The sequence below is a fragment of the Crotalus tigris genome, unplaced genomic scaffold (assembly GCF_016545835.1).
Source record: "Crotalus tigris isolate CLP2741 ecotype Arizona unplaced genomic scaffold, ASM1654583v1 scf7180000018016.4438896, whole genome shotgun sequence".
NCBI classification, from domain to species: Eukaryota; Metazoa; Chordata; class Lepidosauria; order Squamata; family Viperidae; genus Crotalus; species Crotalus tigris.
Genome location: NW_024096778.1, coordinates 2,892,806 through 2,910,191, shown reverse-complemented (window position 1 = coordinate 2,910,191; position 17,386 = coordinate 2,892,806). Strand labels below are relative to the sequence as shown.

At 36.2% G+C, this 17,386-nt stretch overlaps 1 protein-coding gene across 1 annotated transcript in view; it reads left to right on the top strand.

Annotated features, from left to right (window-relative positions):
• COL19A1 (collagen type XIX alpha 1 chain) overlaps window positions 1–17,386 on the top strand; it is a 183,546-nt gene that overhangs the window by 45,343 nt on the left and 120,817 nt on the right. Inside the window, exons 5-9 of the mRNA XM_039346721.1 lie at window positions 5,377–5,500; window positions 6,558–6,833; window positions 12,746–12,826; window positions 14,206–14,331; window positions 17,095–17,148. Of these exons, the coding sequence (XP_039202655.1) occupies window positions 5,377–5,500; window positions 6,558–6,833; window positions 12,746–12,826; window positions 14,206–14,331; window positions 17,095–17,148 (661 nt within the window). The remainder of the gene's footprint in view (window positions 1–5,376; window positions 5,501–6,557; window positions 6,834–12,745; window positions 12,827–14,205; window positions 14,332–17,094; window positions 17,149–17,386) is intronic.

Sequence of the window (17,386 nt, the reverse complement as noted above, 5' to 3'; positions counted from 1 at the left end):
CCCCAAATGGGATCCCGACCCACAGGTTGAGAACCACTGCATTAGAACCATTGCAGAGGGATCTATTACTGGACTGAAATTCAGAAGCTATGGACTGAAGTTTATAGATACTAGAGAAATGTAAAAAGCAGACTTCAGATTCAAAAGGCTAAACCAGTGCAGTTCATACCTTATTTTAATTTTTAGTATGTAAGAATTTAGAATTGGAAAAAGACTTCTCAGCCAGCAAGATGGAATGTTGAAAATAATCTGAAAACTGTATTTGAGCTTCACTGAATTTTAAAACATCCAGTATAGCTTGTAGAGTTTGAAATCACTATTACAAAATTAGAACACAATCATAGAAATACAGAATCATTTTTCTTTTTCCCATACACATGCTCCTAAAATTCACTTTTAAACATAAATTCTTATATGAAAACTTGAACAATACTGGATAGCAGTGCATTTCTTTTAAATACAATATAATGTGGCTCCTTTTAAGTTAATTTCCAAGATTTCTTTTTCATTTGTTACCAATTTGAATCTGGAGAAATATCACGAGTCTCCTAATTCACTCTACCAGCTTCCTATTAAATGTGTAATCACTATGTGGCTTGATGACTCTGATACAATACAATATAAAAGGATCGTCAAGTTGTTAATTATAAAAATATTAAAATATTCAAAAAATGAAGCAAGGGGTGTTTGAACCAGCTGCACGATGATTTCTCTGGATTCTAACTTTATTCTGAGTAACAGACAGCTAACCTTGATTCTTACTGAATAAGCATTGAAATGTTCTATGGTGGTAAAGAGCTGCAGCTGCAGCTTGTTAATTACTCACTGATCTTTTTTTAAAAAACCCTTTTAAGTAGTTTTTTTTTTTAAACCCTAAACCTCTACAATTTGTTTGCCAATTTTTTATTCCCCCATTAAATGCTGATGACAAAATTAGCAAAAGGATGATTATTGGGAGACTTTAGAACTCTGGCATCCCTTCAGTTAGCTTTCTTGGTTGACGGCTAGAGATTACACAGGAAAAAAACACTGAAATTCTGACTGAAGGTGGAATTGAAGGCAGCATCTCACATCTTAGGACAAAGGTTTTTTCGCACCAACAGTTTCAAAATCACTGATCGTTAAATTATTTGCAAGATGACAGGTGACGGTAGGTGTCAGCTGTAAGACAAAATGTCTTTCCATTAACGCCAAACATCTCTCACTTCACTCTCAGGAAATGTAACTTGGATCAGCTTTCTTTTCCTGGAAGACATTCAGCAACCTAGAGGCCCCATTGATACATGTAAATACGGAAGTTAATCACAACCTCTAATTTGGTCTCATTCAGCACGGGAGAATTAGTGTTCTTAACATTTAAAAATAGCAGCTTTTTTTTTCCACCAGTGCTTTTTAAAGCAAAATCTGAAAGATAAATAAAGATTGCCTTACTAAATTTGATAGGGGTACCTCTTCCTACCGCTTCTCAAAAATAGTCCTGCCACTCACTTTGCCTATAGTTCAGTTATGACTCTGCTGGCTTGATTGAGAGCCGGGCATGAAAGCTTGGAACACTTAGGGAAAGCTGAAAGGAAGATGAATAGCATTGGTAGCCTGCTTTAATTTCTGGGACCTGCTTCACTTACCTATTAAGTCAAGTAACTTCAGCTATAAAGTGCAGGGCATGAGTAGTGCTTTCTGTAACCCCTGATACAGAAGCTGGCCAGAGTAACCTGCTGTTTGCCATATTTCCATGAACATATCTTCATTGAGCTACTAGTTCTTCCCTCTTCCAGCTATATTTTCTGTTCATTATTTATTTATTTAAAACATCGCTATAGCTTCCTATCTTACAACCCACTCTGAGTGGCTTCAATCTGAAGTTTAAAAAAAACATACAAAAACCTATTGAAACTATAAAACTATAAAAATGAAATGCATTAAAACATTGACTGTTTTAATGTGCAACGTGCACTGTTAATAGCAAAAATTTACGTGGACTTAGGCCACTGATTTTAATTCTAAGGAATTGTTTCTCTGGTGGCATTAAAGCCAAAGTCTACAACTTTGGTATTGCATTTAAAAAAGAAAAAAGAAAAAACAATTAGCAGCATTTATCTCTATGTGACATTCATATGCAACCAGGGCTGGGGCTATCCCAGGCAGCATCACTAATGAAAACTGAAATTGCTTCAGTTTGAAGCAAATAAATGTGCTGTTTCTTACTGGTACCTGTACACAGATGGCAAATCTGATACTACACCCAAGAGAAATGTACTGGATTCAGTCAATCAGTCAGCTTATTAAAATCCTAGACTAGTACAAAAAATATGTCCATGAGTAATCTGTGAGGACTTATAAATCTATCTTATGAAATCAATAAAATTTGAAACAAAATTAAAATACATCTATAAAACAATCTGCTTTTTTAAGTATGAGTGACATTGTGGTGCTTACTCAGCATCTACTATTCTGCTTTAAAGTTTAATGCATATATGTTCTAAAAGAAGTGATTGCCTAGGAACAAAAATCAATTTTTTTGATTTATCACGTTTTATCAAAACAATGTGTGTATGTGTGTAACTTGTAGCCTAGCTGCTGTGTGCCAAAGATTCAAACAGTGTAGATTATCTGTTTGGTCCCTGAAGAAAGAGTATATATCAAAAGAAAAGTAAATCTCCAGCCAATTAATTGGTGTCAAGTTATACAAGTCTTTTATGATTGTCTCAGAGGATATGCTTCATATTTTATCTTCTAAGACAAAAAGTGAATGCTTATAATAACTGCAGCAGGTAGGGAATAATTAATTGCAAAACTGACATTTTTACCATGACTAGCTCAGAGAAAATTACTGCATCAAAAGGATTATTGGCCATAGCTCCTTTTGATATATAATCTGCCTCATGCTCTCAACAACAGTAGAAAAATCTGCGGTGTACTAGAAAATTTATTTATTTATTTATTTATTTATGAGACTTATATACCGCTTTAAGTGCAAGCACTCTCTAAGTGGTGTACACCAGTAAGCAATGTATATCTATATATTTACATTGCCCCCAACAATCTGGGTCCTCATTTTACCTACCCCGGAAGGATGGAAGGCTGAGTCAACCTTGAGCCGGTGAGATTTAAACCGCTGACCTGCTGAACACAGTCAGCTAAAGTGGCCTGCAGTACTGCACTCTAACTGCTGCGCCACCTCGGCTCTTTATAAATAAATGTTGTTAAGTAAAAGCAGGCAATTATCAAATTCCAAATTAACATTTGCTACTGTATGTACTATCAATAACATGTATTGCTAATTAGTAGGTAGAATAAAACAACTGGGAAACCCAAAATCAGCTGTGAGAGAACATCCTTGTTCAGCCTGGTTCCAACTGAGCATCAAAAATCCAAAATATAACAGGTGTAGAGTAAGTTAGAAACCACCCCAGAAAACTTGTTCACTAATAGCTTATCTGTTCGGTTTCTTCCATGTTCAACCCAAGGCTTATAGAAGGTTTTTCTAGTACAGGATGGAGAGCCACAAAGAATATGTTTTGCTAATACTTTTTTTTCTCAACATTTCTTGCTTTCCACTTTTGTATCATGTGATTGTGACAAACTCTGTAATAATACAAAATTTAAATGTAGGCCTTGCTTAATTTGTTTGCTAGTAGTGGCCGTTGTCACAACCATAATGTGCATTATTAAGTCATTCAAAGATGGAGGATTTCTTCAGGCTTCTAGTTTGTGGAACTCTTTAGATACTGTCCACAGTATCTAAACAAGCAGAGAGATTTGTGCTGTTAGGATATATTCTGATTGTAGCTTTTTCTTTGCTCTGGGGGTTATAGTAATGTTGCTCCCTTCCTTTCATCTGCATTTATTTCTCAATAGTAGTTAGGTGCCATGATATACAAAAAGTGTGGTCTTCCTCAGAAATTATAATTAACCTGTATGTGTAACTTATTGGTCTGACTAGGATATTTCTTAACTTGATATTCAGAGATCACCTGGGGTGAAATTCATTCTTAGGCAGAAGGCCAGTGAAAGACTGCCTATCAGATTGCACTTTAGAGTCGTGTGTAAGTCTTATGCTTGGGCACCAGGCTGATCAGGAATATCTCCTGGAAAATGTGCTGCATGAATGGGCAGCTTGCCTAATTATTTATCCCATGAATGACAAGAGCCCTCGGGGTAGGGTGTGGTGAAGAAGCAACAGACAGGAACTAGTGCCAGCAAACATGACTATGTGAGCTTCCTGTTTGGAGCTTTCGGTAACCATTTCATGAGCAATCCTCTAAACTCAGAGATCAGGCATAATTTCAGCACTTCTGGACTACCCATCTTAATATAAACAGTACTTTGAAAACCCAAATTGGAAGAGTCATAAAATGGTGTCCACTTAGGCAGAACTTTCATAAAACTATAGACATGGAAGAATTTCTCATCCTTTTATCTGGTGCTGTTTTCCCATTTTCACAATATACATATTTATGTCTACTCAAACACTAGCAATTTGGCCCTACGCATGAGTCTCCATTTCTGCATCATCAGATCAGTTTATAGGCATAAGGTCAGTCTTTATTAAACAGTGCCTAAAAGTATAGGGATATGCTTTTAATCTCTCTGGGCATTTACAATTCCTGATTATATGAAAGGAAGTTCATGCCTCGTATCCAAATGTATTGTCTGAATAGGATCAACATATAAAAGTATGATCTGAACTTGTGCCATTGCCAGGTCATCTTTCATTGGTGAGAAATACAATAACATATTTTATAAATAATTTGTTTATTTGAGATTTAATGAGTTCTGTGAAATTATCCTGTTCTAAGTCATAGGTTAAGCAATATGTAGCTTAAAACATGTTGCCTAGTTTAAAACTTAAATAATGAAGCCTGCACTGCAGTGAGATTTTTGAACATATTTTCTATAGGATTACCCTGCACATAGCAACAATGCAAATGGAGGATGTGTCTAGTACCTAGTGCAAATTTTCAGTTAGCTTTAGAAGGATTACTTTTTCCCGTGACAATGGTTTTCCTGATTAAAAAGATTGACTTTCATGATAGAAGAATGGATTTTTTAATTTTTTTCTGGCAAAAAGACGGGAAAGGGTTCAATATTTAATTGTAATTTCAGTAGTAACTTATGTATGAAATGTAATAAAGATGATGAAAAGTAGATTTCCAACAAGGTGTGGTTTTGTGGGTAGCATTAGACCTGAACAATTATGATTATAGTAACCTCAAGAGATGGAACAGTCTTTTGAATACAATAGAGTTGCCCAAGTACCTATGAACCCCAAATTAATTTCTGTGTATTTCATCATCTGTTTGCTCCCATGTTTTATAAAAAATCATCACAGTTGGTTTAATAAGAAAATTTCTTCCACTACACCCCAACCTTTAGGCAATTGTTTCCAAATGGGTTCCCAGAAGAATACTTCATAACAGCCACATTCCGTGTCAGAAGAAACAGCAAAAGAGAACGCTGGTATTTACTGCAGATTTTAGATCAGCATAATTTGCCACAGGTTAGAACAAATTCAGTTATTTGGTATTGTTACTTCTTTAGTTGTGTTTGTTCGTTCGTTTCCTATTTCCATCCCGAATAAAATAATAGTTACAGCTTTGTGAATTGCTAGATAGTCCCAGTGGTGGGTTTCAAATACGTGAACAAATGGTTCTCTGTGTGGATGCTGCTTCTGGAAGTCCGTTCTGGGCCTGGGTAACAAAAAAAAAATAGCTACTGGTTCTGCCGAACTGGGTCCAAACTGGCTGAATCCCACCACTGGATAGTCCCCTCAGATTATGCAACTACTGATATGGCTTGGATACCACAGTGGTCATTTTTCAAATAGCAATTATAGAATGATTTACATAGGAGTAATGGAACCTTGGGATGGTATGTGTTGGGAAGTTAACATTTTGTCTTTTGGTTTGAAGAATATTGAAACCTGTAGAATATGACAAAGTAAGTGAAAGGTTGGAGTTTGATGCTTAATGACAAGGTTGCATGGAAAAATATTCAAGAGACAGATTCAGAAAGCTTAAACAAGTAAAAGATACATCTAGACTTGTCAGGGAAAGTTTGGACTGCCACCAACTGAAAAATTGTTTAATTTTGAGTAGTTTAATACATCCCATCCCATCCCATGTCTTATTGGAGCCCTGGTGGTGCAATGGTTAGAATGCAGTATTGTAGGTAAACTCTGCCCACAGTCTGGAGTTCGAACCTGAGGGGGCTCAAGATTGACTCAGTCTTCTATCCTTTTGGGGTTGGTAAAATGAGAACCCAGATTGTTGGGGGCAATGGGCTGACATTGTAAATCATGCCGAGAGTCCGTAAATGCAAATTGCTATTGCTACTGTGGAGTCCCCTGCTCCTCTGGGGAGCTTTTGAGGGGGCTGAGGGGCTGTATCAGGAAGGAGGGGGTGAGAAAGTTTCACTTTCTGAGGAGAACTTGACATGTGATACCAAACATTTCCAGCATGTACTGACTTCTATGATTGTATTCTCTTCTTTGCTATATTGCAGTTTATTTCATTTTGAAAGCATTGAAATTTGTGTGTGTATATATTTTTGTTCAGGCTTACATCTCAGTTGATGGTTTAAAAAAAGCTATAGAGTATGTCATGCAATCTACCCAGCGGAACTCCCTGCGCTATGTCTTTAAAAGCCGCAAAATCTATCCTATCTTTGACCGTCAATGGCATAAGCTTGGCATCAGTGTACAATCAAGGAAGATTTCTCTTTATGTGGACTGCAGCTTAATTGAACAAAGGATGACTGAGGAAAAAGCCAACCCTGACACTCAGGGAAAGATTCTCATTGCTACTCATTATTTAGATGGCAAACCTGTGGATGTAAGTGTTCATGTCCATGTTTTAATAAATTACGTGGTTTTATGCTGCTTTTATGGAAAAGGAAGTGGTGGGTGTTATTGTTATGTTGTTTTTGTTCATTGTTCTGAATTTATAAGAGGCTAATATGATAGATAGATAGATAGATAGATAGATAGATAGATAGATAGATAGATAGATAGATAGATAGATAGATAGATAGATAGATAGATAGATAGATAGATAGGCAGGCAGGCAGGCAGGCAGGCAGGCAGGCAGGCAGGCAGGCAGGCAGGCAGGCAGGCAGACAGACAGATGATAGAACAACATCAAATTGGTGAGCTGGAAAAACTTGAATGATTTCTGCTTATGAATTAGAACATTTTTGTTGATGAGACACATTGCTGGAAAAGGAAGGGAAAATAATTTTTTTTCCTCTTCCTATAATTTCCTGCTCCCTAAAATGTTTTTTCTGAAAGCTTGGAATCCTTCAAAAATAATTGGAGATCATTGGAACTGAAGGAGAGAACTGGGAGTAAACCAAAATTGTCTCCTGCTTCTTCATGTAGAACCTTCTCTAGAAAAAAATAATTGCATCATTGAATGAGCCTTGCACGTATAGAATATCATATCTGAATCCAGATATATGCATTTTACATATGTTTAGAAAGCAGACATTTTTCAATTTTGATGCCCTGAGATCCTTAGAAATGAAGTCTGAATCCTAAAAGAAATGAAGTCTGAGTCCTAAAAGAAAAGAAATCTGAATCCTAAAAGCAGCAAATATTTTTAGAGTGTTATCTCTTCTGTGCTGCAGATATCAAATAAAAGGTCAGGTTTAACTTAAAGTATTCTGAAAACCACTTATGTAGTAGGAATTGAGTTACAATAAAGAGGATACCGTGACACATTTAAGGATACACATCCGCTTTAATGCACATTCTTTACTGTGCTAAAAGTAAAATAATTTTAGAATTTTTATGCATTTTTATTAAGAATTTTATTTACAATGCTAAAAACTAATACAATCTAGAAAAAGAGAAGAAAATGGCAAGGAAGAATAAATAATACAGGAAAAGAGAAAAAGAAAAAAAGGAAATATATAAAGAAATGACTTTCAACCTTCGTCACAAGTATAAACACATTTAATAAATTTTCATACCCCCCATAAGGTTAAACAGATAACTTTTCATCCCATATTCCACACCTTATTTATAAGCAAATACATAAAACATCATTTTTTTCAATCTTGGTGTCAGCAAAAATCCATTAATTTTTTTCCAGAACATTGAAAAAAATATCTTACGTTGACTTTGATCTAATAAACCAGCTTTATATTCCTTCCTTTTAATTCAATCAAATATTGTTATAGAAATTCATTTCTCTTCAATTCTTCTTTATCCTGTCGAACAGATTTACTCAAGACTTTAACAAGCTTCTTATGTAGATCCAATAAGAAAACATTTTCTAGGTCATTCCCCTGGCTTATCATTTGCATCTCTCTTTTAATTTTTAAAACATCAACCAGGTTTTTTTTGTATATCCAGTAAAGTGTCCTTTTCCAAATTATTCTCTTGGCCTGTCATTCAAATCCACATTCTGTACTTCCTCTGGCCACCCTGTTTGTTTACATGGAATAGTAACAGGGACTATTCATAGCAGGATAAAATAGTTACAACCCCAATCTTTCGTGATGCCTTCATTTTTTTTTAATTTAGATCCCCTATTTTTATGTTTGTTTATTTTTATGCTATATCTTATGTTCTGGAAAAGATCAAAAAGAACTTGAGCATCTGCTTTTTTTGTCACACTTCAATCACCTTGACAATTGTGGCTTGCCTCACCCATCATGAGAATCTCCACCTTTAGAACTGCCTCAATCTACTCTCCACTTAATCAGGGTCAGGCTTAGAGCTCAATTTCCTCTGCTTTCCAACTTTGAGATTTTAGTTTAGTCCTGTATTTTTTCTGGAATGAAGTAGATTGAATTATAAACTTGTCATTAGTGCCTAACTTTTCATTAGGGCTTCCAATGCAATCAAATAAAACTTATTTTCTGGACTTTCCTCGCAAGTAACAGTTCAATCCCTTAAGGTAATACATTTATCACATTTTGTTTTTCTCCTCTACCTTATTTTACTTTTAGGAGGATGTTTCTTTTTCTTTTTCAGCCTACTGATGAAGTGTTTTTGAAAGAACTTACATATCTCTGTTTTCCAGCTTAACTTTCTTTTCTAGAATAAGGAGATTTTCTCCTGTATTCTCCCTGAATTAAGATCAAGACTCTTTGGGCCTCTGGCTATTCCCTTATTTATATTTCTTTTTTAATCAGTGGCCATGACTTCAATTAATCAGGGCAAAGAACTGTGTATCTTATGAAGACTGTCATTTTTATAGGGACAAAATGTTTTTATTATCCAACCTCCTAAGTTTTTTTCCCCACTTGGATTAGGATATAATATTTCTTACTTTTTGTCCTAATTCCTCAGCTCCATAGAAACATCTCTGATTTTGCTTTTTATCTGGCATTCTTCCGAGACTTTGTTTTTTCCAAGGCCATTATAAAGGCCATGGTTTTCTATTCAGCATTTTTCCAGATGGATAGCCTGCTGCCATCTGACCAAACAGCTGTGCCTTCTTCCAATCTGTGATCACTCCAAAAGAATCAACAGCTTTCCTCCGGATCTTCTGCTGCTGGAACAATGTTGAGCAGTAACTAACATGGGTTCAGCCCTTTGGTTTCATTCAGCATCAAAGCCTGAATATTTGTTCCCAGAAAGGATGTGGCCTTTGGAAGAATGTGGCATTTTTGGTCAATTTATGATGACTAAAACCTTGTCCAACAAAGATAATATTAATTTTTTCTCATACATAAAAATTCATAAACTTTGGAACAAAGTGTCATCTAATATTAAAAACTACATCTTATATGAACCTCTATTCCATTATATATATTATTATTATTTCAGTTAATTTATAAAGCAATGTTATCAACCAAAAACTGTGCCCAAAATAAAGGTGAAATAATTCTAGTAATAGTTTTACAACAGAACATATATGACTCATAAAGAAAAATGTTAAGAGGAAAGTTGAAAGATTTAATTGATGTAGTCTGAGGTTTTTTAACATGCATAGTGACTGTGAGATAGATAAAAGTGCTTTCCATATACATTGTTAGTTATGTTTAAGGAAATTGTGTTTTCTTCACAGGAAAATAGGTGTGAGCAAATAGCTGCAGCACTTCAGTTGTTTCATATATGATGGATGATTTAATATTTTTGTTTAATAACTTGGTAACCAACTTATATGAACCCTTCCAATATTGTCCATTCAGTTAATTTTCACGATAGTACATGGAAGAGAAATATAGCAATTTTATGTTCCTATCTATTTATCTTTTCCTCATTTTTTTATCTGTACTGTTCTTGCCCAGTGCCTCTGGTTTTTTGTCACATTTCCTTCATTTCTTAATCCTTTTCTTTCTTTCAAAGGTCATCATTGACCCTTCCATCTGGTTGCTTTTTCCAGAGATTAAATAAATGTCTCACAGAACAGCATGCAAAGAGTCTGCTGCAGCACACACATTCTTATAGAGTATACTATGCAGTGCTTTTTTTGTAAAAAAAAAAAAAAAAAAAAGGTGCCGGAACTCACACACATCATACAATCTGCCTTGCCTGCCCTACAAGGTTCCATCCAAAAAAGGTGCCGGAACTCCGCTCTGGGCATTCTATGACAAAAAAAGCCCTGATATTATGTATGAAAAATAGTACATTATTTCTTAGAATGAAAGCTATTTTTAAAAAGTCATCTTTCTCCCAATCCCCCTAGGCAGTGGTGGGATTCAAATATGTGAACGACCAGTTCTCTGTGTGGATGCCGCTTCCAGAAGTCCATTCTGGACCTGGGCAACAAAAAATTAGCTACCGGTTCTGCCGAAGTAGTGCGAACCAGCTGAATCCCACCACTGCCCCTAGGTCAATTCTAGGTATAGAAAGTTCAAGCTTTCTTGTATTGTGCAGATGTTTCTGTATAAAGCCTAGGCTAAAATACATTCAAATTAATATTTTATTAAGAGTATATTAAGTATTTTCTTTTTTCAGTTTTCCTATCTAAAACAATGCTTCTATTAAATGGGTGGACAGATGGATGGATGGACAGACAGACAGACAAACAGACTAAAAACTCTAGGCAGGAAAAGCCAAATAGGGCAGGCTGGTTTAGTGACATGTAAAAAAGATTGAGGAGACTTTTTAGATGAACACAGGCAAATAGCTGAAAAAAAATCTTAGGCTCCTTTAGCAACAAGACTGTACATCTGAATCACAGGAGGTGATAAGTTTCATTGTGGTCTGTGCTGGCTCAACCACACCTAGAATATTGTGTCCAGTAATGGCCACTGCACTTTGGAAGGGATATGGAAATGCCAGAACAGAAATAGAAGCAAACCACAACAATAATAAAGGCTCCTTGAAAGAAACATTGAAAGAGATGAGTATGTTTTGCTTTCAAAAGAGAGGACTAAGGGTAAAGATGTAACAGCAATTTACATTTATCTGAAAGGCTGACGCATACAAAAGAAAGCATATTGAAACCAATGCAGAACAAGGATCAGATAGGTGAAATTAAAGCAAGGATTATTAGTTTAAATATCAAGAGGAATTCCTTATGGTAAGACCGGAGGAACAGACTACTTAGAATAATCATGCCCTTTGCTTGCTGGAGATTTTCCAGCAGGCCTCTATTGGGAATAGTTTAATTAAATATGTTAGTAAGCAGAGTATTGGACAACATGATAAGGCCTCTGTCAACTCATGTTGCTCCTTTTCATAACAGTGCTAAGAGATGGCATCATTGAAAGGCAAATTAAATCAATTCAGCATGAATTGATATATACTTCCTGAATTCAGGTGAACTAGCTAACCAGAGTCATGGAGTAAAGGGGAGGATACAACAAATCTATATAATAAACCAGACTACATTGTTACATTATAAACAAAACCAATTGGAAGAAGGGATGTAAAGAGAGCTTAACAGAGAGGGGTTTTTTTTTCAAATATTTCCAAAGAAAATAGATACATTAAAATAATTTTGTAACTCTACAGGACTATTGAGTTAATTCTGGGGATGTATGTGGAAAGAGAAATGGAGAAAGGATCTGAGATTTGCCTAAATCCCCAATTTAACAAATAGAGTTTTACCAAATTTCAAGGAATATCGTCCCTTGCTATTGTCCTGCTTCCTGCAGTGCTTTTATAGTTGCAACTGAATGGTTTCAACTGGTCTTCTATCAAACGCTGAGAGACAAGTGGCTGTATTTCCTAACTGGGACTATTTCATGGCAAGAAAGCAATAAGCAATAGTACTATCTCATGAGGCCAGCCTATTTGGCTTCAGTGATGCTGCCTCAGCCACCAAAGGCAAGGTTGTGACTTAAGTTTTAATTTATTATTCCTAGGATTATTTATAATGATAAATTAATAACATAGCTAGCGGAATTTGTTAAACACTCTAGTTTTATTGCCTTAAAGTAACGTAGTTTGGAGAGAGATAAATTTCCATCTGTAAAAATAAATCCTTGAAATGGCCAGAGAGCTGACCAAAGAAATGCATCAAATTTCAGTAGCTGTTGTCATAAATCCAGCTCCTTTTATAAAGGAATATACAGAGGTTCTACGTTGGGTTCAAATTTGATTTGGTAGGATTTGATTAGAATCTGTGTGTTACAGATTCTAATCAAATGCAAATTGAGTATTTTAAAATGTCAAACTTTAATGTGTTTAAAAATTCATGGCCAAAATCCAAAACTCTGTTAGAGATATTTAAGTCCATCATTTTAGTGGGGTAAATTATTTAATGATGTGATGGATTTCTGCTACAGAGCTTGAGTGTTGTTACTTCTCAACTTGATAAGCATCATCATGTTTATTAAATAGATTGAACTTGGCCGCCTGATCTTACACTGCGATCCAAGCCTTGCTCCTCAGGAGAACTGTTGTGAATTATCTGAGCATGTGGTAAGTTGGGAAAATAAAAATGTAAATGTTTTCTCTTTTTTTTGTAACAATATATAACAAAGTTGCATGGCATTATTAGTATGGCCTATCACAGTGGTGGCGAACCTATGGCACGGGTGCCAGAGGCGGCACTCGGAGCCCTCTCTGTGGGCACACATGCCATTGCCCCAGCCTTGCTTCCCCCCGTGACCCCCTCCTCACCAGCAGCTCTCCTAAAGAAGAGTTTCCCCCAAGTGTGGCCCATGTGGAGCAGTGCAGCCAAGGACATGGCAGCCAGCAGCGTAGACAAGACTCTGCCCTCACACCCCATCGTGCACAGTTGATGTTGCGGGGCAGGGCAGAGGGCGTGGCTGCCATGGCACTGCTGGGCAATCTGCAGCAGGCCCTGGAGACGGTGAGTGGCCCTGCGGGCAGGCGGTATGGGGGCAGAGTGGGGGCAGGGCAGGGGGTGGAGCAGGGGTGAGGCTAGTTTTTGGGCACTCAGTCTCTAAAAGGTTCACCATCACTGGCCTATCATTTGAAGACAGAAATTTGGCGTAGTTAAGGCATCATGTAGAAATTGGAAAACCTAATCCCGCCTTAGGGACAAAACCAGCTAGTGATCTTGGCCCGGTTACTTTCTCTCAGCCCTAGGAAAGAGGCAACAGCAAATCACTTCTGAAAAATCTTGCCAAGAAAACTGCAGGGACTTCTCTGGGTAGTTTCTGAGAATTGGACATGATTGAACAAGAGAGAGAAAAAAATCATTTGAAAGATTTTTTATTATTATTTTGATGATGCAATCTTTATTCATATTTTAAAAAAAACCTATGTTCTACCCAGACCTTTAGTGTTCTGGGAACTTGTGTAGCACAGTAAAATATCGATTTTAAAAATAAATATAATCCACTTAAAAATACAAGCTGAAAGAAGTGTATTTAAAAAAATCTGGAGAAATAATTATGGCACTTCTTCCTAAACTTTAGTAAGGAATCTTGAAATTTGTCTGCCACTCAAATAATAAGAATAACATGTTCAAATCACTGTAACAGAGGAGCATCAGTGTCACAAGAAGAGGATCTACACTGGAGCTCCTGTTGTTTCAGATGCTTTACTCTATTGGTATATGTTCTAAGCATATTGCTTGCAACATAGTGCACTCTACCTATGAAGTATGGATTAGGTAAATATAAACTAACAGCTATTTAAAATAATAACAACATTTACTATAATTCCACTGCATTATTTTCAATTCAGGTTGCTGAACCTGTCAACACAGGTTATTTTTTTTTCACACCATGTAAATGTACTCTCTGCAGATGCAAAAGATGCTATCGATAGTATAATTTGATTTTAATGAATTAGATTTTAATCCAGATAATATGTATTCATAATTGCAGCATCCTTTGGAGAAAAGCTTGAAAACTACTGCAGCATCACCATCCGTCGGTCACATTGGTAAAATACAAGCTCTTCCAATTATGGAAAAAAATTCTGAAGAAAAGTGTTTCTGCTCTCAGAACAAGGTATAATCCTCTCTTATTATAGTCTTTCATGTGTGATCTATTAAATGTACAGTTCTTTGAACAGATTTAACTTTTATTTGGACTTTTGTACTGTTGTTCTTTTTTTATATGCTATTGAATATTAAAGACAGTTGCACAGTATTTTGTTCTATTACAGCCTTATATCATCTACAGTAGATGTGTCAGGCCACAATTCTCATCATTTGAAGTCCTCATGATCAATGGCCATGTTGCCTAGCAATTATAATTATTATTTGATAAGGTTAGCGATATTTGATATGATTAGGGGAAAGCTTTTCTATAAATGATGTATGCATATGAGAGGCAAGACATGATAGCAGTCTTGGGGGACTGTCACAAAGAAGAGGGGATCAACCTATTTTCCAAAGTACCTGAGGGCAGGACAAGAAGCAACAGATGAAGCAACTTAACAAGGAGAGACGCAACCTAGAACTAAGAAGAAATTTCCTGGCAGGGAGAACAATTAATCAGTGGAATGGCTTGCCTCCAGATGTTGTGAGTGCTCCAACATTGGAGGTTTTTAAGAAGAAATTGGACAGCCATGTGTCCAAAATGATATAGGCTCTCCTGCTTGAGCAGAGGGTTGGACTAGAAGACCTCCAAGGTTCCTTCCAACTCTGTTATTCTGTTATAGAGACATGTGTTGCACTGCAAAGAGAATGACAGTGTAAGTTAAAATAGTACAGGTTTATCTGAGATCTGTATTTTCTGTGCATTTTTTTTTTACTATAAAAACTCATACGTTGTTATCTTTAAGAAGGATGACACCAACTAGAAAATTAAGAACTTACAAATCTACTATAATAAAGGATGATAACAGCCATTTCAAATTGAATGGAAAAATATTTCTCCACATTATGTTACTATGATGAAATATCCAAACAGTATGATTGTTTATAGAAATGCTAATTTATGAACCCACTCTTCAAAATATTAGCAGGGCTATCTGTAATTTGAGCTAGTGTCTAAGTATCTTGACCAACATGGAAGAATATGGGTCCTTTAATAGCCCAGGTCAATTATTGCAACCTCTACATTAAAACAATGAACAAAACAATAGGAGGACACTGGACACCAGCATTTCCCACAAACATTTCAAGTACATTAGAAGCAGGGAGCAAAGATAGGTCTGTATATCAGTGTGACAGAAAACACTTGCAAATCAATAACAGATGCATTGCACAGAAATTGCATCTGTCCTTACTAGAAGGGCATCATCTAAGTTCTTGAGCCAGGTGATTTGCATGACTTTCATAAAGCACTGTCAATTAAAATAATGATATTTGCATATAATTTTCACATAGAAGACATTAAGCCGCAGTAGATATTTTGCAGTAGAATATATCTTATTTTCATTCTTTCTCTCTCATTAAAGTATTCTTATATCAGAACATGTGTCTGTTAGCCCAGCAATTTTAATTTTAACATAAAATATACTGGAAAAGTTGAATACATAATGTTGGGTATATTTGTACATTTGCATGCTTGTGTGGAGCAAGGATAATAGTAATCAGCTCAGTTTACTCTGTTTCTCACAGAAAATTAAAAATAGAATTTTTTAAAAAATACAGAAGAGATTATGATAATGGTGATGATATCCTACATATTTGTGAACAAGAACAGGTAGTCATCAACATATGACCACAACTGAGTCCACTTTCCATTGCTAAGTAGTTGTTAAGTGAACTGCATCCCATTTTTACAACTTTTTTTGCCACAGTTGTTAAGTGAATCACTCCAGTTGTAAAGTGAATCATGTGGCTGTTAAGTGAATCTGGCTTCCCCCATTGACTTTGCTTGTCAGGAGTCAATGGGAAGATTGTGAATGGTGATCCTGTGACCCCGGGACAGTGCAACTGTCATAAATACATGCCAGTTGCCAAGTTTTGCCCAAATTTTGATCATATGACTATGGGGATGCTGCAAGTGTAAAAAAATGGTCTTAAGTCATTTTTTTCAGTGTTGTTGTAACTTTGAACAAAGTTGTAAATGAATGGCTATAAGTTGAGGACTACCTGTGTATCTTCTCGGTGGGAAAACAAAAAGTGGGAGAAGACAAGATCTATGGACTTATCCAGAAATGAAGTCTCTAATGCTTGCCCTTTGGAGAACTGCCTGGAGCAGGGGTCTTTAAACTTGGCCCTTTTATGACTTGTGGACTTCAACTCCCAGAATTCCTCAGCTAGGCATGCTGGCTGAGGAATTCTGGGAGTTGAAGTCCACAAGTCATAAAAGGGCCAAGTTTGAAGACCCCTGGTCTAGAGCAAGCTTTGAAAAACTGTTGTTCTCCATCTATGTTGCTGAACTACAACCTCTTATCAATCCATACAACTGTAGTTACAAATGAAGGGTAGTGAAAGTTATAATTCAGCAGCATTTGCAGTGCCACTTACTCCTAACTCCCAGGATAAAGGCATAAGACTGTTTCTCCCTGCATTAGGGAAAATGGTTTTTTTGATATCATTCAATATTATTCCAATTAGAAACAATCAGCTTAGACCTCTTGAAGACTTGAGAAACAAGTGCAAGATCAGAGTAGGGTTTGTTGTAGTAGTTGTAGGTGTCACTAAAGTACTTCCCTTTTCTATCAGTAATACTACCATAAGCTGGAACTCTGGTATATTATACAATTACACTTTATAACTTATCCTGTGGGGGCATTACTTGTAGGAAATTGTTTACTTTTTCTCCCCCCAAAAACATAAGATTCTAGAATAAATGCCCTAGCTTTATTCTCAACAGGGAGAAGCAGGACGGCCAGGTGTCGTTGGTCTGCCAGGCCAGAAGGGAGAAAAGGTAAGGTTTTACCAGCAACATTTCTATTGTCACTTTTTGTTTGGTGGGTTGGAAACTGGAAAGATATTGCATGTCCATATTTGTCAGGAAGAGAACTTTCTTTAGTGTAACGTCCCAATGGAGATAAGCTCTGTCCAGACAGATTTGCTTGCCGCTGATCTTAATATCATTTAAGTAACTCTTTTAAATAAAAAGAGTTTTGCTTAGTGAAGTTTTTGTTTCTTTGTCTTTGTTTTTA